Below are 27,810 nucleotides of genomic sequence, written 5' to 3'. Positions count from 1 at the left end.
AGGTGTGAGGGGCAGAGTAAGAGAGGGAGGCTCAAAGAGAGAGAGAGAGGAAGTCTGTTTTATTTTATACTGCGGGCCTGTTGCTAATTAATGTTTCTTGGTAGGATTCTGTCTGAGTTGAGTAATGTTTTTGATCTTTATGCCTGATAACTGCATACCTAATGAGATTTCAAAGCTTCTCGAGATGTGTGTGCGCTGCTCCCTGCAATTATTGACAGATGCCTTTTCTCCACCATTGGGTTCGGCATCATAAATCCTCTGTCTGTAATGAGCTTGAGAAGTGCCACCCTGCCAGTGAGCTAATGAAAGAGAGAGAGAGAGAGAGAGAGAGAGAGAGAGAGAGAGAGAGAGAGAGGGTGGAGGGGGGTGGATCACGCTTCCTTGACACATTTTTTTCTTTAAATGCACTCTGCAGATGTCAGGCCCCCACTACCAGTGTGTTAAAAAAGAAAAGAGCACAAGATAGAGGAAGGAAAAAGAGAAGACGATTTTTACAGTATAGGCGGGGTGAGTTGAAACCCGTCTTTGAGGAGACATGAGAAGGGATGAGGAGAGAGTTTCGGTCTGCGAGCCGTTTCGAGTTTCGTTCCTGTGCTCAGTTTGTTTATCTGCCATGTGTAGTTTTTATTTGAAATAGTAGTCGCATTGTTGCTGAAGTTGACTTTGATTGATACCCTTGCCCTGTTGCACTACTCGGAGCCAGGTTTTTTTTTAGGACTTGTCTGTTTTCTTTCTCATACATATTTTTTCACCTTTTTTTCCCTTCTTTGGCCTGTTTCCTTTTCCTTTTTTTTCTTTAAAAGACAGTATGAGAGAAAGAAAGTGAGATGAAGCTATAGAGAGGAAAAAAAGAAAAGCAGGCCTGTTTTCTGGCTCCCACACACAAAGATACAATACTTTGGCCTTTTTGGTGCTGTGCTGAACCCGGATAGTGGGACTGAGAGAATGAAAGAGAGAGAGAGAGGCGCTCCATGCCAAACAGTCGATTTCCCGGCTTCTCAGCACGGTCATACATCATGGACCCACCCTTCTCTCCTGACAGAATGACATGTGTCATTTATCAAACAGGCCCTTGCCAAGGAGCCCAGTGTTAGGGGCTGTCCCCCCCCTCAGAGAATTGCCACTGCCTCCATGCCACCAATGGTTCTGCACAGCCAGGGGAGGGGATGGCAGATGAGGGGGAGACATGGCTCCAGTAGGTCCACTAACAATGCCACTCAAATCTTTCCCCAGATGCTTATGTTTGTGAATGTGTTTTTTTTATATACTTACAGAAGTTTGCATTTACTGAGGTCACAGGAAGCTTTATAAGTTAGCTTACATGTGTCCGACTCGTGAAGAGCGTGTACGTGCACACTTCTGACTGTCAGGTATCAGTCAGAATCCAAATCCGCCGTCCCCTACCCTCCCTCTTCCCTCCTCCTGTCCCTACTTCTGCCTCTCCAGGGGCCTGCATGAGTGCAACGGAGCTCTTTCGCTTTCCCATGATTCAAAGGAGCATAACTGAAGATGGATGCTCCTTAAAAAAAAAGAAATTGATGATGGATACGAGGCTGGCCATGTCATTCATCATTTTGAATATTATTTAGACTGGCCGTGTAAAGCTGTAACCTGAGCAGGGCTCAGAGAGAGAGAGAGGGAACAAGAGAGAGCTCGGAGCAGGACGTGGGCTTCCTCTGATGGATGGGCTGAGCTCTTGCACTGTTCGTTACCAGATACCAGAGGAGCCGAACTCCTTTGCTCACTCATTCACCCACTCACTGCCCTGAAACGCCTGAAAGGGCAAAAATAAAACGAGGGGCGGCGGCGCTTGAAAACAAAACTCAGTGTTTTTTTTTGTCATCACCGTGGCCCTGTAACCTAGGTTTTTTGTTTTCCTCCCCCAACACTGAAACTTTGTTTTTCAACTAGGTCGTAAAGTTTTGTCGACAGCCCCTCAGGAACGAGGTGACCATTGTCGGCATGAACGCGGAAAGATTGATAACAGCTGGGCTTCATTAGCAGGAAACGAAGCCGACCTTTAACGAAAGCAGAAAAAGAAATGCATATGTGAGCGCTCGGATCGCACGTGGTCATCCGCACCCAGCCTGCGTTAATGAAAACATTTCTTTCTAGTTTTCCTCCGTTCCTTTTGTGACTGTAAGATGAGATCTCTCTGAATCATATTTTCACAGTATCTATAATTCGGTTAACGGCGCAGTCTCGCTGAGTGCCTGCAGTTCATGGGCTGGTCAGATTCCTGTCGTCTCTGGCGGTGGCAGTTGAGTGCTCAACAATGCTTGATATATTTGTCTATTGTTGCGGTAGCAGACTACGCGACCATTGACTTGAGATGCATCACGGTCTCAGCCGCATTGAAATGGGTCTGATGGATTATTTAGCTTTTCAGACTCATTGTTGGACGTGGTGGATGTACTTGGATTCATTGTTCTTGAATTTTCCAGCACCTAGAACGTGTCCCAACTCATAACGGGCTATGATGAACTCCTTGAGCGTTTGGGTTTCAGCGGTCTACATCTAGGGACTTCATCTGTCCCTGCAAACCCCACTTTTGAGCTGCACCCTTCTGAGAGAGGTTGAAAGCTTGGGTCAAACTGTTAAGAGAGCTTCAAACCCATTCCAGTGAGAGACAGAAGAGAGAGAGGGAAAGCAAGAACAGGATGGAGAGAATAGGTTGTTTTGTTTTTGTATGCTCTATTTCTTCCCCTTCCTAGTCCCCCTCTCTCCCCCTCTCTCTTTTTTCCAGTTTTATAGCAGGAGACATGATTTATTGTGGCCATCCATCTCTGGGTCTCATCCATCACCTCCTGGTTGCTAGGCAATCATGGCAGCAGCTGTTTGTTTTGACTCAGACAGAGGCACTGTCAATCAAGACGGGCAGGTGAAAAGCATTAGAAACACGCTATTGTCAGACGGAATAATTAATCAAAGGCAAGAGAGATAATTAAAAAGATATGACCCTTGCTAGCACTTGCTCAGGGTTGCCTGAGAAGAGAGTGAAGAGGGAAAAAACGAGGGAAAGGAAGAGAGTGGAGAAGGAGGAAAGCACTGGCGTGTGGCATGTCCTCTCTCTCTCTCTCTCTCTCTCTCTTTAACTCAGTCTCACTCTCTCGACACAGTAAGGGAGTGGAGCAGTGGAAGATAAAGCGTACTCTCTCCGTCACTAGTCCAGGTTGTAATTAATTAAAAAGAGATCAGAGGAGAAAGAGAGAGGGGAGAGAAATAACAAAAGGGCTGGCGGATATGAGAGTGAGAGAGAGAGAGAGAGAGGAACCACATGAAAGGGTTGAGTACCTCGCTCTGATACGAGCAAATGCTACAAACGCGTACTTAAAAGTGTTCCTCTTCAAATCCATGTCGCTAGTTCTCCTGTGTGCCTCTGAGTGTGTGTCTGTGTGTGTGTGTCTCTGTGTGTGTGTGTGTGTGTGTGTATGTGTATGTGATGCGACTTTCCCACAAAGCCTCAGGCCTACACGGTGTGCCTTCTTTGACTCTAGCTTAAGATGTCTCTGTTGAAATGCACGTGCACACACACTTCTAGTCGGCTAATGTTATTCAAATACAATGAGAGACAGACAGCCCTGCAGTTCAGAATAATGAGTGACCGCGTGATTTTGTACCTCAAGACAGCTTTATCGACACCTTACACAGGGTCAGTCACTAGTATAATAAAGAAAACGTTTGGGTCAGTGACATGATGCTCATTTTTTGTTCTCCTTATTAACTGATTTTAAAATACGTTAACATGCAATGTATGCATACAGTGACTTAAACACTTGAATCTATCTATCTATCTATCTGTCTGTCTGTCTGTCTGTCTGTCTTTTATTTATTTATTTTTTCATTTTTATTAATGACTATGATGTGAACACATGTAATTAAGGTGTATGTAAAATGTTATCCTTTTTAATTGGTGGTTAAATGTAAAGGTTTTTATTATTATTATTATTTATTTTATTTTTCTCTTAAAAATAAATAACTGTTTTGACCAGAATATTTTCTCTTTCTTATCATTTTAATGTTGTGTGTGTAAATGTCTGTTGGTTGTGTGGTGTAAGCTGGTATAATGTAGAGACAGACGGTCAATTATACAGTTTAGCTGTCATTATCCAAAAATATCTGACCACAGACGGCCTGCACTGACTGATCTGAATCAAGTTTTCTGGCCATGTAATAATGTGCAGTAAGCTGTAAGCTGGTGTGTGGAGTGTTTGTGCCTGTGTCTCTGTTCACTTGGTTAGACAGCAGTGTCTCCTGCACCTACATGTCTCTGAGGTAATGTGAGGTCATGTTGCCTCTAGCAGCAGCTCTCCCATGGGCCTGTCTTTTTGTCTCTGTCTCGCCTGCTTTCTTCGTCATTTCTGTACATAGATAAGACCCAGAACAATGCGCTCACATCCTAAACCAATGCATTCTCCCAAATATTGCGTTCATATACAAGTTTATTGTAGATTTCTGTCCTGCATATCATTTTAATGTTTTGGCTCAGAATGGTAATAAAGGGTTTTTAAAACACTAATATGGCATGCTAGTTGAAACATGATGGAGCGTCGGTGCTGTATGTTGTAAGTAGTGTTTGGTTAGTCATTATCAGATAAAAGAGTCACTCTGATCTTCTCATACAGGTGCAGACTGAGAGTCCAGTCAAAACACTGTAAAACCCACTCTTAGACATCACAATTGAAATGGTTTGCCCTTTTTGTAAGTGGAGAGAAAATAGCTTTGCTGCGCCGGCCTGTACCACAAATATGCCTCAGATAGACATGACTACTCTCACACATCCTCAACATACCTTTCTGATAAAATTTAGAGATGAAAATGTCAAGGCTCTTGACTCAGTGTCTGTGAGAGTGTTAGAGGTATTTTTTTTTTTTTTTTTTTACAGAATGGTTGCTAAAAAGGTGTTGTTCAGGCTATATCTGATTAGTGTTAATAGTGAAACTATTGCTCTGCTGACTAATATGATGAGCCTTGCTTTCGATATTATAAAAATGTGTCAACGGCTAGATATTTTGCTGTATCAGATTTACTGCGGGGTGTTATATGTGTGTCCCTTTTAGTGGGCATCCCACATTAGTTACATGAGAACGACACAAAACAAAATGAGAAGAAACAGAGCTGGACATGTCCCGAAGAATTTAAATGAAGAAGAACTTAAGGCATCGTGACACAAAACAGGGTTTAGTGGAAACAGTACAGAATTGATGACTTTTGTTTTCTACTCAAGTGTTGCACAATGCAGAGTTGTTTTTTTCACTGGTGCGAGACATACCGTTCTTTGGTTATGTTGTGTTTGGATCCAAAATAACGAGAGAAAACAATCAATTCTTTTAAGCACCTTTCAGTTAAAAATTATTGGATAAAACATATTATCCAAAAACAGCCATTGACCCATGGCTATTAAAATAAACTTTTTTTCTTCAATTGATTTCCAATAAAAATAACTATATTTTGGTTTATAGTCTTTGTGATATAAAATAACTCATTCCATAGTAAAATTATTCATTATTCATAATACACCCCTACATTTTATTTATTTATATCTATTTTTTAACCACAGAACGCAGCATGTCAGAATGTTTCAAATGTTTTCCTAGTATCCGTGCTCTCCTCTCGGTACATTATCAATCGTAAGTTCAGTCTCTGGCTCGCAGTAAATGTGTAGCTAAATGGCTTATCAGCGTAATCTCTCTTCGCAGTTGCACTTGTGTCAAACATGGGTTTAAGTGATTTATTGAGTCGCTGTGAGGTTATATATTGACCTGGTCCTGGGTCAGTCCCTATAGCTGCTAGTTACGCACTGAAGTCAAACATTGCATTAACTCTCACGACTGATTGCTGATGCAAGTTTTGTCCGCTCCAATACAGAGACCTAATTTGACAGGGGCCCGTGAACCGGTAAAAACAAATGCCTCTGAAACCAAATGGTTAAAATAGCTCCAGTGTGGTTAGGCATGTACAGCTGGATTGTTAATATAAAAAAAATAATAAATAAATTGCTTCGGGGGCTGCTGCGGTATTTTAAGTATTATTGGCTTGCATACATCTAGATATGGCCCTGAAATCCCCTGCCATCACATCTGTGAGCTACCGATAAAAAAAAGAAAGGTAAAAAAAGAAAAATGACAATTCTTTGTCCAAAAGTGATTTAAAATTAAAAATTTACTAATACTAAAATATAATACTTCTTTTTGAATTATATTTTTACATTTTAAATTAATTAATGAATTATATTTTAATTAATATATAATATAATATATTTAATTAATTATTTAAATTACTTTGTTTTATTATTCTACTACTTTTATTTGTTACATACATGAATGCAAATATTTTATGTATTTATGTTAAGTTTCTAATTGCATTTATTCTTATGCTTCTGACTTATTTTCATTCTTGCTCTTCTTTAACATCCTTATATTGTTTTATTTAAGAAAACATGAAGAAATGAACGAGTGTAATTCACTCCTTCCCTCTCCTGCGGCTGTCTGTGGCGCTTTTTGATGACACGGTCCGCATAACATCTGCTGTGCGCTTGAGAGGATGTCCCTCTCCCGGCTGATAAGGCCCCCACTGTTTATGAATTCCTCCGGCTCGATCTAGTCACCCATCCCTGGAATTCAATGGGGGGAAAGTTTGTACGTCTCTGTGCTCCCAGCTGTGCGCATAAAACCACAAATGTTGTGACGCTGACAATCTTGACCGATTATCTTTACCGTAACATGTTAAGTACACATGCATGTCTGAGCGAGAGGTATTTTACTGTGTGTGAGTGGATGTGAAACGAAGGCTTTGAATGACTCAAAGTAATATTTGGCTGTGTAATTGAATTGCATACATGCTGCACATGAACGTAGCAGTTGGGTCAGAGATCTAGACATACAGCTGACCCACTGTGTGACCGCACACACTTCCAGCAGCCATTACAAATGACTTCACCATAATAAAGAATACACACTTCTTTATTTCCGTGTGTAGTAATATTATTATGTGTGTATGATGTTTTATAAAGCACACATATGGATTCAGTTTTAGAGCTGCTCTCAGTTTTTCACTATTCCTCCGTTAGTAGTGTTTCTATTGTAGGCTGAGGGGGAAAACAATCTGCTATACCCCTGGCTATGTTTTGAGTTTGTGTGTGTGTGTGTGTGTGTGTTTGGAGCGTTGGGGACTGCTGTGTGTTTGCTTATCTCTCCATCGTGACACAGGGAACTGCGCTACATTAATACCTGCGATAGGGACTGTCTGCCTCGCACCTCTCTACAATGCAGATAAGCTTCAGCTCTGGAGGATTATCAACAGAGCCCGTGCTCACACACACACACACACACACATGCTTTATTTATTGTTTGGAGGTGCTGCAAGAAAGGAAAAAATTGGCAAACTTTAGAGTCTTTTTTTTTTTGTTTATCTTCCCTGATACACAAACATACTCACACACAGATTTGTTCAGGAAGAAGGGAGTGTTCATGCTGTCTGTCTTTGTCTCGCAGGTTTTTATTCCATTGGAGTAAAGGGTGGTGACGAGTTTTAAAAGTTGTCATGATAATGATGCATTATGTGATCTTGCCCACTGGATTTATTACAACAAAACATACAGATGCTCTGACTTCTCAAGCTGAGACGTTCTTACGCAGACAACTCCGGTTCGTTTCCGGCATGTGTGATGCTGATCCTGCACTTTCTATCCTCCCTCTGCAGTCATATACATTATGAAAAAGCTAAATTAAAATGAATAAAAATGACTAAAGCGCTCTTAGTTCTTAAGACTGTCCTTAAGCTAAACAGGCTGGATTCTCGTTGTTTTTTTTGTAACTTCGGCTTCCAAAGCAGGTGTTTCACAACATCTGTGAGATTTAGAGTTTCTCATCCTCTCGGTTGGCGAGGAAGGAGGTGTATGTACAGTTTGTTCCTCAGACAAGTGCAGTATTCACTGAATTTATGATTGTTTGTATAAGGTGACGCTGCAGTTCTTTGTAGCTGTTCATAGTGTGCAGCAGCATCTGTGCTGCAGGTTATTGCAGGAACCTTGTTTTTTTTGTTTGTAGCTGTGAGTTGTGTGCAGAGAGTATGTGGTATTGATTGTATTATTGTGTTATTGTGAGGTTCATGGCCATGGCGTGGTTCTCCGAGCTCCCCTGTGGAGTTCCATCCTGCAAACACAATGCTAGGTGGTAACTCTTCCTCATCCTTATTGCATTCACAACAGACATTCTGTTTGTTAGTCGTTGTGTGATTATGAGATAATTAAATGTGGCATCCCTCATCCTGTTATATTTCATCCACCCTCCACTTTGGAGCTGTAGAATAGACTAAGCCTTTGAAATGTATACTCTATCAGTTCCCAGCCCAGATCAGCGGCCCCTAGGACTCAACGGGGAGGGGAGAAGAGGGCCCTGTGGCACTCGACCAATCAGAGCGCAGCCCCCACTAAGAGGTGTTGATGGGTATGGAGCACTAGCTATCCATCATTCACTGTGATTTTAGGAATAACTTGTCTGTAATGCAATATCAAAGTAAACGAAGGACCCTTTAGAACGAATGCCATTTTAAAAGTTCTAGAGTTGCATTTTAATTTCAGTTGTGCAATAAATCATAGAAAGGCAAACAGAATAATCAAAGTTTTATTCCAAAAAAGAGCTCAGGTTTTGAAATATCAAATTAAGCAGAAAGTATGCCGGAAGCAATCTGACACAGATGGGAACAAACCTCACTGAAGAGTTCAGAAAATTGATTGATATGCAGCACTTTGGTTTCTCGTCACTTAAATAGAACCCAGAATTTATTACAGCATTTTAAGTAATAATAACAAGAACAAAACTTATATTTACATTAGTAGTAAATAAAAAATACATATGAATGAATATATATATATATATATATATATATATATATATATATATATATATATATATATATATATATATTCTGAGAAAAGAAAGAAATAATTATGTATTAATGAAAAGCAATAATTGGCTGATTTAAATGCAATAATATTGCAATGCCTTTATTATAAGAAATTATTATCATTATTATTATTTTTTTTATTTTAAAAGCATGCAATTCTGCTTTGAGGAAAAAAGATATATAATTATGCTTCCTCTAGAACAGGATAAGACTGATAAAACCTTTTTATTTTATTTGATGATGTTGATAGCACTATTTAAAATAACTTTCTGTGTGTGTGTGTGTGTGTTGTGCAGCAGCCCAACTGTCTGGATTGGTGGTGTCTTAATTGCACATCCTGTTTACATCCTATTGTGTTTCATTTCGGCACGTAGCACACAAGCGAGTTTCGTCCACCCTGTACTTTCTTCTATACGTGTATAAAATAGATTTTCTGTAGATCTGTACATATATAGAATTGCCACAAATTTAAGAGAGAGAAGGGCAGGAGATAAAGATAGTGAGATAATGGCTCTGTAGCATCACAGTGACCTGGCGTAGCCGGGTGACATTTTTAAACATCTCAAAGCAAAGGTCCGAAACAGTGCAGAGACAGCTATAACGAGAACCTTTCTCTCGTTAAAAGTGGAAGCCTGTAAAGAGAGCGAACAGGGTCCTTTGCCCTGGGCCCCCGTTTTATGAGCTGAGAGAATGTACTGCCAGAGCCGTGTCTGCTTATCCGGACAAAGAGAAGCCAGTTTCAAGCCTAACTTTCGCACATGCTGTAGAAATGTGCTATTTACAACATTATAAGTCATCGATTCAGCGACTCTTTTGCGTTCTGTATCTTATCTCTGTGTTTCTTTTGTTGTTCTCTGGCTATTCCCTGATATTTCTGAGAATTTAATGAAAAATAAATTAAATACTTCTCTGGTAGACCACCAACATATTTCCCCACCCTTATTAAGTATGTGATATTAAGATCTTAAATCTGTTGTCGGGTGTGTGTGTGTGTATGTGTGTCTCTGCGGAGGGGCTGTGATGGCTTGTTTTCTTATTGCATCATTAGTTGAGGGGGTTGTGTGTTTACCAGGGCAGGCTAAACATTGTGGACATTAATGTGTCCTCCTGTGGTTTATGAGCCATTCAGAACACATCCACCCCCCCACACACACATGTGCAATCGACAGTTCACGTGACGATATACTGTAAAGTCGAAAGAATCTGCACATGAACTATACTGTACCCTAAAGCCACATATTTTATGTTCAGTGAAAAGTTATGGAATGTGTTGTATAGGTTCTTTGCTCTGCTTGCACACACACACACACACACACATCTTTGTGAATGTGCCCTCATAGGCCTAAAATTAACACGAGGCATATGTGACTCACAGGGTTAAAGGCTCATTAGGTGGCCGGGCCTGTTGTTGGCACAGTTTTAATATTATTTACGAGCCTCCTGCAGAAAAGCATCATTCCTGTCCTCTGCTTTTCATTAATAATCACAAATAATATCCAGAGCAGAACATTAGCCCACAGCAGCTGCGACAAGATGACACATACATACTCAGAATGAACAAATCCAAGACGTAATGTGATTTTTCTCTGTCGAAACTCAAGAGAGCATCCTTCACTTCCTCTGAATATGTATTTCTGCAACTTTCTGGTCAACGGGGATAAACAAATAGTGTGTTAACTTCACAAGAATCAAACTACTGTTAATTTCCTGTCATGCATCATAGTGTGTTAACTTAACAAGAATCAAACTACTGTTAATTTCCTGTCATGCATCAGTAGTTGGAGAGCGGTACTGCACTAGTGTATTTCTTTGGATATAGGAAAAAAAATGAAGTCGTTCAGAAAATAATGTTTTGTCTTGGGTAAAACAGATCTCTGATCAGTTTTCTAACTACAGCTCCAGAACGATAAACCTGACCCCAGCCCTGTGGCCAAGGGCGGCGCGGCAGGGATCGGCTACACGATGTAAGCAGAGTGTCTCTCTCAATGGCTATTTTCACAGGGGGGTGGGGGTGTCGAAGGGGGAAGGAGGGGGGGCTGGGTGCACATTACTTTTTATTAGCTTAATAAATCACCTTTGTTGTCAATCAAGGCACAGAGAATAATTGGATATGGTTGAAGCCTTGCGTGATGGATTATAAATCATTCCAGATTAAATTAAAAGATAATGCACAAACTTAATGGTTTGTGTTTTGCAGTCTAAATTGCCTCGGAGCAGTGTTGTTTTCTCGCTTTATTGTGTGCCGTTTTTCTTGCTTCTAAAACCCTGCATGTTCACCTGCCTTTTACCATCCTGCCTACACAGAGGCTAATCGTGTGTGTGTGTCTTCTCGTGTGGCATTGTGTGTAATTTTCTTCATCTTCTATGATGTGTCCATGCGCCGGCGTGTTGTTTCTATGTCTGGTTTTGTTTAGATTATGTGTCTGTTTTCACGTCTGCCCTACTGCGGACTCTCGAACATGAGCAATATCATAGCCAATCAGCCCCCTCCCAGCTCATCTACACCCTCTGTCCTGTCTGCCTCCAAATCAGAATAAGGCAGATCTCTTTCTATTTGAAAGCTCATGCTAACAGACTAACCCTGACATCCTCAACAAGTAGGGCTTGGTTCTCAGGTGCCATCCAATGAGAGAGAGGGAAAAGTCGACACAATAAGGAGTGGAGCAGGAACTAAAGCAGCGGAGACAGAGAGGTTATATCCTGTGCATTAGCGCCGCGGCTGCCCTGTCCGTTTACATGTTGACAGATCCACTATTATCATAATCGTCTAGAGAACATGACGTTTTATTTACAGGCGAGGCAGCCCCCTCCCTGCCCCGCACTCAAAGACCACGTACCCCGGCGGGACGGCACAAGCGGGCGAGTAGGTCAAATGACATCTTTTGATCAGAGCTGTCCAAAGAGATCAGAGGAGAGTGGCAGGTAATGGATACCCAGTGACACGCTGAATGGAGAGAGCCAGCGACTAGATGACTGCATGTCTCCCATTAGGAGCATCTCACGCTCTCACTCGTCTTTGCTTTGCAGGCCTATTCTCTGTGTATCTACACCCCCTTCCTTCAGCCTCTCTCTCTCTTCCAAGGCCTTCAGATTGACATCTCGACATAGTACCTAAATCAGTAGTCTGCCACTGGCTAACACTCTGCATTATGGGATGGAAAATGCCTGTTATTTTGCTGCCTAACGTATCTGCCAAGTTCAGGGCTTGTGTACATTGTGTGCTTGTGTACATATATATATACATACACATATGATGTTTTAAGTGTTGTGCTTTAATTAGTATGCTAGGAGCATGTTTTAGCTAGCACATTAAAGCAGCACCGCTACAGTTACACATTCAGAAGGAATAGTCTTTGGCCATGCGTCATGTCTTGTGCTGAGCATCCTGTCATGGCATGCCAAATTAAAAGTAGTCAAACTATTAAAAATGCAAGTACATGTATTATGTAAACGCCCTCTAAAAACATGTTGCTTAAAGGGATAGTTCAACAAAAAAAAGAAAATGTTTTCATCCATTACTAACAGTCATGTTGTTCCAAACCTGTGTGACTTACTTTCTTCTGTTGAACTTAAAATATATTTTGAAGAATGGAATCCATACCATTTCGGTTACCATTGACTGGTGAAGAGACTTTTCTTCAAATATTTTTTTCCACAGAAAAAAAAAGTAAAATATTATAGAATGTTCTTTTTTGGGCGAACTGTCTAGCAAACCAGTCATTCAGGGAAGCCACTGTCTAGTCTATTTTGAAAATGCATTGGTTTTCCATATTCGTCTTTTTTTTTTTTTACATATTTTTCTTCTTTGTGCACATATATAACCATGTTTAGATTGTGTTGTTAATATACGTTTAATGTGTGTGTGGTAGCCAAGCTGAGTGAGGCCCTGGGGATCACAGCAAGGCAGATCTGTTCTCTCCCATTACCCAGCATCCCTCTCTAATGGGAGACTGACAGAGAGAGGGAGAGAAAGACACGTTATGGGAGGGATTACTAAAAGAGGAAAAGGAACACCACAAGTCACTGAGCAAAACTGAGAGAATCTCAGTAAGGCACACATGTAAACTCATTCAAAGACAATTACCCCTCCTTCTCTCCCACTCTCTTTCAGCCTCTTGGGATTTCCCAGTGTTTGTGTAGATGTGTCTGACCTCTGGTTGCCCTGTACTTTAGGAATGTGAGTTCTCCAAGTGGAGCGCATCTAAATAAGAAAGGCAGGCGGGAGGATCATTTGCTGGAAATCATCTTCCCCCTGCTTTATAATTGTTTATAGTGTCTGTTTGAGAGCTCTTTCAGACAACAGAGCCACACACACACACACACACTAGACTGATTATTAACTAGCTAGAGTTCATATCTGGGCCCATTTTTTAGGGCCCTATGATTTCAGTGATGCAGAAAACGTGGACAGAATCACGGAATCCAGTCATACAAATGGAATTCAGTTTAACACAGAATGTCACGGAATTTGTCCATTTTTAGACATGCTTTTTGATCAGTAAAATGTTATTAAACTATTAAAAAAGAGTCAAGAAAAATAAAAGGTGAGCTGTAAGTTCATTCATCCCACTGTAGTCACAGATTTCTGTCTGTCCTCGAGAACATTCGCTCATTGTTCAAACGGCAGCCTCAGTCACTGCTGATTTCCAATGTGACTTACTGAAATACAGATCATATTAGTGATGGAGTCAATTGTAGTTACACAAGCTTGGCTTGATTATATTATTATTATTATTATTATTATTATTATTATTATTGTTATTTTTGTTTTGTAATGGCTGCTGAATTTTTTTGAGTTTTGAATATCAAATGCATCCTTAGTGAGCATGAGAGACTTCTTTCAAAAATATTTTAAAAATCTGACTGACCCCAAACATTTGAATCGTAGTACCTTAGGGACAGAACAGAAACGCTTTAGTGCATAATGAGATTTCTAAAAATATCACTAAATTCACAGTAAAAATCAGGAATGACAGTACCTTCAATCCACAGACTTTAAGTTCTACAGATAGTCCTGTACAGAAAAGCTGAGGGATGATTAGTATTAAAATCTTATCTAGATTTTATGTCTCTTTTTAACAGAGCATGGTACTCACTGCAATTTGTTGCAGCACATTGTACTTCAAAGTCCTGGCTAGTGATATGATTTTATTTATTTTTTACGTAAAATGTATCAAAAAATGTACATATTGATCAATGTATTCACTGGTCTGGTGTGTTTCTAATACTGGAATATTTATTTATTTATTATTATTACATTTTTTTTCAGAATATTATTTGTCTCATGGCTATTTAAGTAGAGGACGTGAAAATGGTCGTCTGGTAGGACGGATGGCCTCATTATGTGATCCTTCTTAGGAGCAAATATGGTCAAACCTTCGAAAGAAGTGTTGGCTAGAATCGTTGGGGACATTCAGGGCAGACATTGTTGTTCATTAGAGCCTAATAACATTTTGAAAGAAGTGGAATGTGTTTTTACTCCCGAGAACATCCATGCTGTGCTGTTTTAAACTCTTAGTTCAAATATATGAAGGACTAGATCCAAAAAGCACATGTAAGGTTTTTATTTGGGATGTCTCGGGAGGATGCGGCTCCAGAACAATTTTGTCAACAGAACTGTATTAGGTCACAGAGCGATACATCATTGAAGTCGATGAATAAACAATACTTCAGTTGAGCAGTTACTGTAATAAGCAGTGCTAAAACGCTCATCAGAGGCTGAAGACCCCCTCTACGTTTCCTTAGCAAGGGGTTTTTAAACGCCTGCATCAGCACCGAGCCTGCTTTTGAATTTAAATCTACTTTTTGTTTGTATGTTATTGTGCTGCACACAGGATCATTTGTATGACTGAGCGCTCATGTGTGTGTTCGAGGCTGTCGAATCCTGATGTCGTGTAGGAGTGTTAACTCCAGTGGAGGTGCTATGGCAGCAGGGGGAAGTTCTGTTCTCCAGCGTGGTTACCGTTTGCTGTGCACATGCAGTGGGGGAGAGTGGGGGTGTGTAAACATACACACACACATACATACACACACACACTGTCAGGGGCACTCCTGCTGAGTGGCATGAGCGGACGATTAGCTGTGCTAGCGTCTGTGTTTACCAGCTCTCTCTCTCTCAGTTCTGCCAGCGCTGATGCACCTCCAGCCCTGTTTCTTTGCTTTAATCCACACCAGCTTGTTCTTTCTCTCGCTCTCGCTCTCGCTCTCTCACACTCTTGCACCACCTCATATTTTCACATTATTATAACAAAAGATGAGAGTATTTTTAAAGATTTTAAGTAGGCTACCTGTGATATTCTTCTTCTTTTTTTTTCAGGGTTTTTCATAGCAGAGTAGCTGATTCTTTCTTTAAGTGAACCTGAAATCACTAAAATGGACCAGAATTAATTTAATGTTCTTGGTTTTATTGGGAACGATTCATGGTACATGGCACACTTGATTTTCTGTTTTCGCTGACATCATTGATATCTATCAAACTATCATTCAGTCTAGCTACATTCCAGTGTGAAACAAGCTTTTCACAATTCAATCGGTTACTGATAGATGAAGTCAAATCACATCCTAAATTTTGGAATATTTTAGGAATATTATTTATATTTGAAATGTGTGTGGACTAAATCTGTGGCATGCTGTTAGTTACTGCAGACAGTAATTTAGACGAACACAAAATGCTTATAGTGCACTGGCAGTATAAGCCAGATGCCACAGATGCTGTCCATAGACATTTAAGTTATAAATAACCCAGAATATTCCTTTAATGTTTTCATAAATTAAAATGTCTTCATCTGGCTGCAGAGACAATGCATGGAAACAAAACTGGTTACAGTTATAGCCATGGTAACCATCACTTGGTAACTCGCATGCATTCTATAGACAAAACATAAATGGTTCCATAGGTAGAACCCTCTTATCTATCTCGATCATTTTCTTTTTTGTTTTTTTTTTCTGCGTAATGCTCCTCCATCCATCCAATCCATCTAAATGTCCCGTTTGTAGGCAGGGCAGGTCAGGCTGGCGAAAGTGGTCTCAGTGAGCGCTCTCTCTTTCTCTCAAGCTAGCCTTGGAGCAGGGCCTCCATCAGTCAGTGGGCCTGGTCGATGGGGCGTCTCTCTGGAATCGATGGCACGCCTGTCTGCTTCGTCCATCCTTCTCTCTCTGCCTCCGCTGTCCAGTTGTGCCCTCTTGCCCACCCCGGTGCTGGACACACACACACACACACACACACATGGACACGGACACATTTCCTTTAACTTACACATTTGTACATACATGTCTGGCCTCCCCACCAATTTGTCTGTGCATGTCAAATTGCAATAATTAAGCATTATTGATCTCAAATTCAATTAACTTAATTAAAGCAAGTCATGATAGCCGAGGAGAGATGGAGAGGACGTGAGGAAAGAAGTGAGGGCATAGAATGAGAGGAAAGAGGAGAAGAGAAAGGGATTGGTGCTATCTCATATTCTCCAGCCGCACACAGACAGCCTGTCTGCTTAAGGCTACAAACCATTTTCCTCCTAATGATATCACATTGCAGATAGTGGCATATTAGAGAGAGATACCTCCCATTATAAATGTGGGCTTTAGGGGCTATATATAGCAGCTTTAATTACCAACTACTTACTCTTTCACTCTCATCAGCTCATCTGCACACCCAGAAGTATTGGACAGGGCTACCGGCTTCCACTGCTGTCTGTGTAAGTGAGACCGATTGCAAACAAGAACAAATGGCAGCAGCTTGAGAGGTGCTAACTTGGTTCACATGTACGGTATATAGTTCTACATTGTCCATGTACTGTATAGGAAGAAACACACACCAATAATACATGACAGCTGAAGGCTGAAAAATGTGTTCTGTTCTTTTCTTATATGCATTTTTAAATGTCAAATCCTTTAAAAAGGAATCACAATATCAATAAAAAAATTAAGCAGCACAACTGTTTAACAGTTGTAATAATGTAACAATATGTCCAACTCTAAACTTTCCATACACACACAATAGTATGATAATTTTCAACATCATATACCTGGTTTTTATTTTTTTTTTTTTTTTTATTAGTCAAATATTTTTTAAATCTAGCTTTGTCAGTGGATACAATCTTAGTGACTTTATATATAATAGCTTTTTTTAATATATAACTTCATGTTTTTGTACATTTAGTTTATCACTTTAAAAATATGTATATATTATGTATATATTCAGTAATTTTGACTTATGATTGACAGTAGCCGCATTTTTAATTAAAAAGTGCACCTTAGTTCTTGCAATCATTCAAATAATATAATAACAAATGGTTTAGTTGTACTTGCATAACTTAGTTAACAAGTCATGTTTGCTTGATGAAAGGGCTTGAGGATTAGATTTATCACTGTGATCTGCACGGTCTGTGCTCTAATACTCCAGTCTAAGTCTGCAAGGTTACACTCTCCACTGCTTAGAAAACCGCATTCTCTGCTGGTTGTCTCCCTGGATGTCTGAGTGTAAATTAGATCAAGCTCTTCTTCCAAGCTAATGCCAAATCATTGGGAGGTCATTCTCATTTTACCCCCACCCTACCAGTCTTGGATCCAAGCATTTGTTTTCTAATTAAAACAGCACCTGTGTGGTGGGTAGAACTGGACTGACGCACTGGCTTCAGAAGGTCCAGGGATGAAATCTCAATATTGTTCCCAGCCAGAACACACAGATTCTAGGTGCATTGGGGGCTTGGGAACCTGGAATACAGCCAGTACATGAACCAGCACTTGGTACGTGTAAGTTTGTGTTGCAGATTGTTGGGTATCTGTGTCGTTCGCCCCTGCCCCTGCTTTCTTCTCGTCTCTCTCCACACCTCTCAGGTTATATTGGGGCTTATGAGCGATTGTTGTGTTGTCAAGCAGTGCTAATCCTGTGTTTGGTGTCGGAAAATGAATTTTGAACAAAACACACACGTACACAAAAAACATGTAAAATCTCCCTCAGATTTGTTGTAGGGTATACGCCTACTCTTTGGCAATACTTACTCTGTGCTCTCCATACAGTCAAGTTTGGGTCAGGGTTACAGTGAGACAGGTTTGCTTGTACTTGAAGTGATGAGCAAATGTTCTATCTCTCACAATTCAATTCAATATGTGCTTTGTTGGCATGACAGTTGTTACAATGTATTGACAAATTTATTTTACATTTATTATCTCTCTCTCTCTCGCTCGCTCGCTCTTTTGTTTTTTGTCCATTTGGCACCCTCACCTTCCTTTTAACTTTAATTACCAACTAATCATTTTGTGTAATTATGTTCAAGGTTGACCTTACATTTTACATGTAGTGGTTTAGCAGGAACTAAAAATGTCATGCTAAAACCTCCACCTTGTGTGTGTGTATGTGTGTGTGTTGTAATCATTGTGAACAGGTTTAAAGTGTATGAATTTGAAGGAACCAGGTTTTTACATTGCTATTTGGCCTTGATGTAAAGTTCAGCTTCTCCCTGCTTCCTGAACGAAGGCATTGTTCTCTTAAACAGCTGTCGTTTTGGCTGATTCAGAACAGATGGCTGTGTGTGAGCGTGTGCATGTGAGTTTGTGTGTGCTGCACGATCACAGTTGGTTGTGATTTGTGTAGGGGGCGATTTGATTTCACAGACTGGCTGTGATGTGTGTGAGAAGATGGATCCTAATAATAATGCTGTAAAAAATCTCTCTTGAATTTTTTTTCTTTGTTTTGAGACATCGGTAGTTGCTTAATTTTGTCCCCTTAATTTCATCTTAAAACAAACATTCTTACCCACATACATACTAGTGGTCGACCGATATATCGCCGTGGAGGAAGACTACAAGCAGGAAAACTTATTGGCCAATGGCGATATTTGAAAAATGCCAAATATCGGCATTGGCCAATAAGTTTTCCTGCTTGGCCGATGTGTTCAAGACGGGACTTTTATTTCGACAGCGTGCCGGGCGCTGAGAGCGGCAGCGCCTGAGTGCACACAGTCAGTGCGCACACTCTTCCTCTTGTTTACTGTCGTCGTTAACTGTTCTGTCTAATACATATAGAAGTCCGTCTAATAATCAGATAGAGCGGTTAAACAAAGGAATTAATGTATACAAAAACTATTATAACAATTGCTTTTATATTGTTAGTAATAGAAAGGAAAACATTATAATACTTTCTTGTTTGCCTGTCAGCATTAAGCAAATACGCATTTATCATTTAAACAAATATTTGAATGTCTAATGAACCGTTAATTTCACAAACATTGGAAACTTTGCCAAATCCAGCTGTGAGACCTTGTGACGTGTGCATTTTTATCCAGCATGATCGCGTGTTCTCTGTGTGACAGTCGGTCCGTGTGAATTGAATGCTTTAAACTTTGAACTTGTGATTTCAAAATAATGCTGCGCTTTATGCATTTGCCCACAACCCTCTATGGATATCTTGGCAATTGAATCATCATTGGCTAGTATTTTTTTTGGTTTTGTTTACTCGCCAGACTGGTTCGGTTTGTTTCACGGTTTTAGAGTCACGGTTTTCGGTACAATTCGGTATGTGCTATGTTTATGGAAAAACTATACTTTCTAATTAAAAAAAAAAAGAAGAAGAATATTCTGTCCAACTACAAGCAACAACACAAATAAATACAATAGAGTAAAGATACAAACAACAAACAGTGATTTTTAGGGTTTTTTTTTTTTTTTTTTGGCAGGTCTAGCATAAAATTTTAGGTACAGAAATTGAATAAAGTAATCAAATGCAAAACGTCATTGCATATTGGACTATATAAATTAAAGATTATTCTTTATTACATTTATAAAAGCTTTTTAATTAAGAGCAGTGAGTGATTTCTTTGTTGTTGCTGTTCGATTAATATAAAGACTGTCACTTTAAGATAATGCACTAATACAGTAGGCCTACGTTCAGCCGGCTATGTTTGCTGTAGGATACTTACCAAAGCGGGTATTTTGACATAATTTTTGTGTGAATTTGTCCATTTAAACAGTACTTAAGAGAGAGCTTAATACTGTCGCACGTTCTGAGGCGCGGGTTTGCGCGCTTCGGGTGAGCGCATTCACAAATCTCCTCACTGCGCACGCGAGCTCGCATCCTTTGGCTCTTATATGTTTAAACTGACAAAGCTTAAATGAGTTAAGTTTAAAAACATATTAACGTAATCTGTTCATGTGTCATCTGTGCGCGCTGTCAGCAACCGGATGATGGCGAAAGGACTGCTCATATTCCAGCATAAGTCATTAACATTGATCAAGAGTGAATGATTTGTCTAGGGTTTCTTTTTCTTTTTTATTTTCTCATCGCTATTGTTGTAATGTCTGGGAATCCAGAATGCGCATCCATCAACATAAACATATATTAGTTGAACCCAGTTTGTTTTACGTGATATTTATATCAAACCATATATTACACAGATGCTTTGTCAGATTTAAGTTGAACCGCGGTCCCAGCGCGTGCCGAAGCGTGTGAGGTGAACCGAACGGTTCGGGTTTTTTTCAGCGAACCGTGCCACCCCTAATATATATATATATATATATATATATATAAACCCTGAAAATCACTGTTTATTGTTTGTATCTTTACTCTATTGTATTTATTTGTGTTGTTGCTTGTAGTTGGACAGAATATTCTTCTTATTTTTTTTTTTTAAATTAGAAAGTATAGTTTTTCCATAAACATAGCACATACCGAATTGTACCGAAAACCGTGACTCTACAACCGTGAAACAAACCGAACCAGTCTGGCGAGTTCCCCAAGAGATGCTTAGCACTTGTTGGCCCTTTTGCCTTCAGTCTGCGGTCCAGCTCACCACTAAACCATCTCGATTGGGTTCAGGTCCGGTGACTGTGGAGGCCAGGTCATCTGGCGCAGCACTCTATCACTCTCCTTCTTGGTCAAATAGCCCCTGATGCCTTCAGTGTGACTCTACAATTTTCATAGTCATTAAAATAAAGGTAACTCTTTGAATGAGAAGGTGTGTCCAAACTTATGGTCTGTACATATATATATATATATATATATATATATATATATATATATATATATATATATATATATATATATATATGTGTGTGTGTGTGTATGTATGTATGTATGTATGTATGTATGTATGTATATGTATGTATGTATATGTATGTATGTATGTATGTGTGTGTGTGTGTGTGTGTATGTATGTATGTATATATATATATATATACATACATACATACATACATACATACACACATACACACATACACACTTATATATATATATATATACATACATACATACATACATACATACATACACACATACACACATACACACTTATATATATATATATATATATATATATATATATAATTCTACTAATAAGAACAGTAAAAAATGCACTAAGGATGAATGAGCTGCTGGATTCATGAATACTGATCAGGTTGTGTCCATTCGCGGGAGCTAATTTGCTGTTGCACTTCATGGACGTGAGAGAAAGGGACACGAGTCGTGCACCTTCACACTAGAGTTTAAGGTACGCCAAATACACAAACACAAGTGTATACTGTATACTGTTAGATGACACAAAAATACTGTCATCTAAAGTGTAAGTATGTTTATTTTACAAATTTATTTTTTAATCCATTATCAAATTATGTAAAATTTCTTAGATATTAATTAAAATAAAAATAAAAAATATTGGCTTTATATCGGCTATCGGCCCCCCTGCTTTCCAAGATATTGGCATCGGCTGTCAAAAAAACAATATCAGTGGACAACTAATACATACAAAATTCAGAAAATAAAATAGCTAAATTCTATCATACTCTTTTTTTATTTATTAATTTATATGCAATCTGTTAAATAATAATGTTGATAAACATACTAACAAAATTAATAATTAGTCGATTGTAAATTAATTATAAGAAATAATTTGACTCCATAAAAAAGGAAATTCAATGAGTTTATTGAAACAGCACAGAATGCCTGAGGCCATGATGCATGCACATTACAACTGCAAACTAAAAAGGGTTCTGCACCTTTGTCAGTCCCTTGGCATCATTCTGCCAAGGGCTACAAAATGACTGTCCTCATGTTGATGGCATTCTTTTTACTTTGTTGTTGTTTCACAGCCATCATTGTTGCATCACACCAGTGCTGTTTTGTTAAGCTAATATTAAATCTCTAACTTAAAAAGATTGGGGCTGATACAAATTCATAAAATTCTAATTCTTCATAATAGTCTTTATTGAGGAAATCCTGGAATGTTCCTTGCATACAAATTGACACATTGTATTTAGAATTAAATTAATATTCTGTGTGTTGAAGTTGTTGCATGAGTAGTTTGACGTTTGTGGTATTTAGACATGATAGAATGTATTCACAGAAAACCAGTGTATCCAATGGAGTGTCCTCTCCCACCATTGTTTACATACCTGTTCAAAAGCATGATTAACTGACACAGTCAGGAATGCACAGAATTATTTCAGTGCATTACATTCTTCTGTGTCTTTTTCTCTGTTTCTGCCTTTCTCTTTTTGCATGACTTCTACTGGAAGTTAAAAATAATATATTTGGTTGCTTATTTCTTCAGGCTAGCTCAAACATGACTATGTTTTTCATGAGTGTTTGCATTCTCCAGGCTAAATTTTAAATTAGGGGTTGACCGATATCGGTTTGCCAATGCCATCATCTACATAGTCAGTTTTCATAGTCATGAAAATAAAGAAAACTCTTTGAATGAGAAGGTGTGTCCAAACTTTTGGTCTGTACTGTATATATATATATATATATATATATATATATATATATATATATATATATATATATATAAGAAATTGGACATTGGATTAAAAAAATGTGTAAAATAAACATATGTACACTTTAGATGACAAAGTTTTTTTTTCACAAATAAATATTGAATAAAAATATAAATAAAGAGGAAGTAACCACTGTGACCAACAGGGCACTCAGTATTCTGGGAAGTTTGTGTGCATTGGGAATCGTATTTTTCAAATAAAGCCAAGGTAACACTCATTTTACATACAGCACACAGTGAAAATGACATAAATATGACAGTGAGTGAATGCATAAAGCACAGCATAATTTGAAATCACGTTTAAAGTATAAAGCATTCAATTCACACTAACCAACCAATCCGGTGCAGACACATCGGCAAAGCAGAAAAATTTAACGGCCGATACCGATATTTGAAAAATGTCAAATATCAGCCGATATATCGGCCTTGGCGATATATCGGTCGAGCACTACTGCTAATAATAACTTTCTAATCTTTCATAATTTACACAAATGTGTTTGCTGCAGGGATTTTTGTGTCGGAAATGTACATACAATAATTTTTATTTACAAGCAGGCAAGCCTTTGCTGGGTAATGAGTGAGAATGCTTTCTTAATTTAAATGGCGAGTGTGTCTGTTTGGAAATGCATTATGGGCTGCTGAAGCAGGGTAAGACACATTAATTGACAGACAAGAACTGCTGTCTCTGAGGTTGATACAAGTAATTTATTACTTCAGAAACGAATGCCACCTCCAGAATGTGCTTCATTAATTTCAAATTTAGTTTTAATTTCAAGCTGTTGCCTCTTGAGAAGAATAAGGTGGCAACTTCGGTTTGAAGAGTAATTTTTTCTGTTATTTTATACCCCCTCCCCCTGCCGTACTCTTTTTTTTTTTTTTTTTTTTTCTCAGAACAGAGGAGAGAACCATAACTTCATTCCATGTGGCAATGTAATACAGTTGGAAAGCAGAGAAGGAATTACTCCAACACTTTATAATCTAAAAAATTCTGAATGATTATTATTATTTTTTTTTTTGTACTGCCGGAAAAAAAACCCCACTGATGCCTGATATTTCTATCAGCTGTCTATACACCAGGCAATGCATTGTAGGAATGCAATGTGTCAAATCCTCATCACTGGACAATGTAATAACGTGTTTTTGTTTTTTTTATCTCTGTTTTACCTGCAGCATATGTGCCAGAGGAGCTAAAGGAGGCTGCCTTACTAGATGAAGATGTTGAAGGAGAGGATTCAGCTGTGGAGGAGGAACCTGCCATGAAGTATGTGTGCCAGGACAAGGACTTACTCCTTAAAGACAGGCAAGGCCTCCATGATTCTCCACCGGCGGATTTCTCTAGCCATGAAATGGACAGCGAATCACACCTGAGTGAGTCCAGTGATCGCATGTCAGACTTTGAGAGCGCCTCAGTAAAGAATGAAGAAGATATTTCAGCCAAGGAGCCCCTCACATCTCTTTCATCAACTTCATCTGTGATGATGACGACAACAGCCATGCCAAGCAGTGAGGAGACAACAACTTTAGGCCCAGACAGCCTGGAGCAGATGAAAGTTATCTACACTAGCTTCCTGACCAACTCTTACTGGTCATCGCTGAACTTGAATATGTCTCAGCAAACAGCAGAAAAGCCCCAACGTAGTCACAGTAGTAGCAGCAGCAGTAGCAGCAGCAGCAGTAGCTGTGGTAGTGGTGGTTACGACTGGCACCAGACAGCAGTGGCTAAGACCTTGCATAATGTTTCACAGAACCAGAGTAGACTGCTGCACCCAGCATCTGAGCCAAACCTCTTCAGTACTGTACAGCTTTATCGGCAGAGCACCAAACTCTATGGTTCCATCTTCACTGGTGCAAGCAAGTTCCGCTGCAAAGACTGCAGTGCTGCCTATGACACTCTGGTTGAGCTCACTGTGCACATGAATGAGACGGGCCATTACAGAGATGATAACCATGAGACAGACAGTGAAGGTGCCAAGCGCTGGTCGAAGCCTCGCAAGCGTTCCCTGATGGAGATGGAAGGAAAAGAGGATGCCCAGAAAGTTCTTAAGTGCATGTACTGTGGCCATTCATTTGAGTCACTGCAGGACCTTAGTGTTCACATGATAAAGACGAAACACTACCAGAAAGTGCCTCTTAAGGAACCAGTAACTCCTGTGGCAGCCAAGATTATCTCTTCAGCTCGTAAAAGAGCCCCCATTGAACTAGAATTCCCCAGCTCACCAGATTCCAATGGTGGCACCCCCAAGCCTTCTTTGTCTGACCCCAATGACTTTCTTCAAAAGACCCCCAATCCCTACATCACATCTAACAATCGGTATGGACACCAGAATGGTGCTAGTTATGCATGGCAGTTTGAGTCACGGAAATCCCAGATTCTGAAGTGCATGGAGTGTGGAAGCTCACATGACACACTACAGGAGCTGACAGCCCATATGATGGTCACAGGACACTTCATAAAGGTTACTAATTCTGCCATCAAGAAAGGCAAACCTATCATGGAGTCAATTTCCACAACGGCTCCTAACACCATAACTACTAATGAAGAAAAGGTACAGTCAGTGCCACTGGCTGCCACCGCATTTTCCCCACCACCACCTGCACCTCCTCCCCCTTGTATCTCCCCTGCCATCACACCCATGGAGATTAAAAAGGAGGAGAAGGAAGTGGAATGTACCAAGGAGATAAATGATAGCAAAGACAAGAAGGCAACAGAAAGTGAGACAGACGAGAAGTTTGAAGTCTCTTCAAAATATCCATATTTGACAGAGGAAGATCTTGAAGAAAACCCTAAGGGGGGGTTTGACATTCTCAAGTCTCTCGAGAATACAGTAACATCTGCCATTAACAAAGCACAGAATGGCACACCCAGCTGGGGAGGCTACCCCAGTATTCACGCGGCCTACCAGCTTCCAAACATTATGAAACTGTCCCTGCGCAGCTCAGGGAAAAGTTCTCCTCTGAAATATATGTTTTCAGGAGAAGAGATCCTGTCTCCTATCAAAAGCCAGCCTCTAATTTCTCCACCTAGTTGCCAAACATCCCCTTTGCCCAAAAACAACTTCCATGCCATGGAGGAGCTAGTCAAAAAAGTCACAGAAAAAGTGGCCAAAGTAGAGGAGAAGATGAGGGATCCCGGAGCTAGATCTTCCCCACTTCGACGTACCACACCTTCCCCTTGCAGTAGCGATGCAGGGGAATCTGCCAGAGCGGAGTCCCCAAAGGAAAGAAGAGGAGCCAAAACCCCTGAGACTAATGGGGGTGGAAACACTCACAAACACTCAAATGGTGATGCTCTTACAAAAGAGTTTCTGGAGAATGGTACCGACCATGTTGTCAAAACCCCTGTGACTAACTTATGCAGCAGCACTGCAATTATAACCGACCATCCTCCAGAGCAGCCATTTGTCAACCCTTTAAGTGCGCTTCAGTCCGTCATGAATGTTCACCTAGGAAAAGCTGCCAAACCTGCCCTGCCATCCCTTGACCCCATGAGCATGCTCTTCAAGATGAGCAACAGCATGGCAGAGAAGGCAGCTATAGCTGCCTCTACTCCATCTCAAACCAAAAAAAAAAACGATCATCTAGACCGTTACTTCTACCACGTCAACAATGACCAGCCTATTGATCTGACCAAAGGCAAGAGCGATAAGAGTAACTCCCTGGGATCTGCTGCCCTGTCCTCCTCTACCTCCACTCCCACCTCAATTTCACCATCATCAGCCATCACCATGGCAAAAGCCTCATCTGCTGTGGCTTCCTTCATGTCCAGCTCGCCTCTGCGCGAAAATGCCCTGTCCGACATCTCTGATATGCTACGCAACCTCACAGAGAGTCATGCTTCCAAGTCCTCCACACCAACGAGTCTTTCAGAGCGCTCAGATATAGACGGATCGACGGCAGAGGAAGCAGAGGAGATCTCTCCCGCTCAGAAACGAAAGGGTCGGCAGTCCAACTGGAATCCTCAGCATCTACTTATCTTGCAGGCACAGTTTGCCTCCAGTTTGCGGCAAACGGGTGATGGCAAGTACATTATGTCAGACCTTAGTCCACAGGAGCGCATGCATATTTCCCGCTTCACTGGCCTCTCAATGACAACCATCAGCCACTGGCTGGCCAACGTCAAATACCAGCTGAGGCGGACAGGTGGCACAAAGTTCTTGAAAAATCTAGACTCTGGCCACCCTGTCTTCTTCTGCAGTGACTGTGCATCACAGATCCGTTCCCCCTCTACCTACATCAGCCATCTTGAGTCACATCTGGGATTTCGGCTTAGGGACCTGGCTAAGTTGTCTGGAGAGCATCTTGTTAGCCAGATCTCACGCCATAACAAGGGGCTTTCTGAGAAACTGCTTTCCACCCAAGCACATTCAATCCCCAACCCCTGCCCTCACTCACATTCCCCCTCCCCTTCCCCAGATGAGGAGGCAAATGGCACCTCATATCAGTGTAAACTGTGTAACCGGACTTTTGCCAGCAAGCATGCTGTCAAGCTCCATCTGAGTAAGACTCATGGTAAATCCCCTGAGGACCATCTTATGTATGTTAGTGAACTTCAGAAACCTTAGCGATGGCCAAGGACAGGAAAGTAATTAATGAAGAACTAACTGCACATAGATGCCAGCAGACTACTGTTTAGTTTTGGCACAGCATTTGGAGTTTTTCCCTGGGGAACACTTATTTGGCCCTAGAGACATTACTTTTCTGCATTTTTATTTCACAATGAAAAACAAAGAAAATTTAAACAATGATTTTCTAACTGTGCAGTGCTGAGTGAAGAGGTCACTGGTAAAATATGAAGGTAAATAAAAATACTTAAAATGAAGTTGTATGTATTTGAAAGTTGTGTAAAAAAATTTTTTGCATCCTTGAGATGCAATAAGCTGCATGCATTATTGAACTGGTTTAGTTCAATATTTGTTAACTAAATCTGAGCTTTTCTTTATCTCTCTCTTTACTTCTCTTATTTTTACACCCCCCCCCCCCCCCCCTTTTTATGTGATCTAAGTATGCTGGTATCAGCAGAATAATTTAACCCTCTGAGTACGCCTTAATGTTTCTATATTTACAACTCCCCCCCCACCTCCAAAAACGTAACTAAAAAATATATATGCATAAAAAGAGAGAAATTAAGAGA

At 40.1% G+C, this 27,810-nt stretch overlaps 1 protein-coding gene and 1 long non-coding RNA gene across 3 annotated transcripts in view; one reads left to right on the top strand and one right to left on the bottom strand.

Annotated features, from left to right (window-relative positions):
* Window positions 1–27,498, top strand: part of LOC132107983 (teashirt homolog 3-like) — a 36,585-nt gene extending 9,087 nt beyond the window's left edge. The window contains exons 3-4 of one of the 2 annotated variants that reach the window (XM_059514385.1): window positions 11,702–11,829; window positions 23,850–27,498. In XM_059514385.1, the coding sequence (XP_059370368.1) occupies window positions 23,936–27,241 (3,306 nt within the window). In that variant the 5' untranslated portion in view covers window positions 11,702–11,829; window positions 23,850–23,935 and the 3' untranslated portion in view covers window positions 27,242–27,498. The remainder of the gene's footprint in view (window positions 1–11,701; window positions 11,830–23,849) is intronic. The other variant, XM_059514375.1, reaches the window with a different exon arrangement.
* On the bottom strand, window positions 14,821–17,686 carry LOC132107989 (uncharacterized). The gene is made up of 3 exons (XR_009424393.1): window positions 17,507–17,686; window positions 16,532–16,600; window positions 14,821–16,104 (listed from the first exon to the last, which is right to left on the bottom strand). It is a non-coding gene; the product is annotated as an uncharacterized LOC132107989 (long non-coding RNA).
* Window positions 27,499–27,810: the final 312 nt, after the last annotated feature.

This window comes from Carassius carassius, chromosome 2 (assembly GCF_963082965.1).
Source record: "Carassius carassius chromosome 2, fCarCar2.1, whole genome shotgun sequence".
Taxonomy (NCBI): Eukaryota; Metazoa; Chordata; class Actinopteri; order Cypriniformes; family Cyprinidae; genus Carassius; species Carassius carassius.
This window is presented reverse-complemented; position numbering and strand designations above follow the sequence as displayed.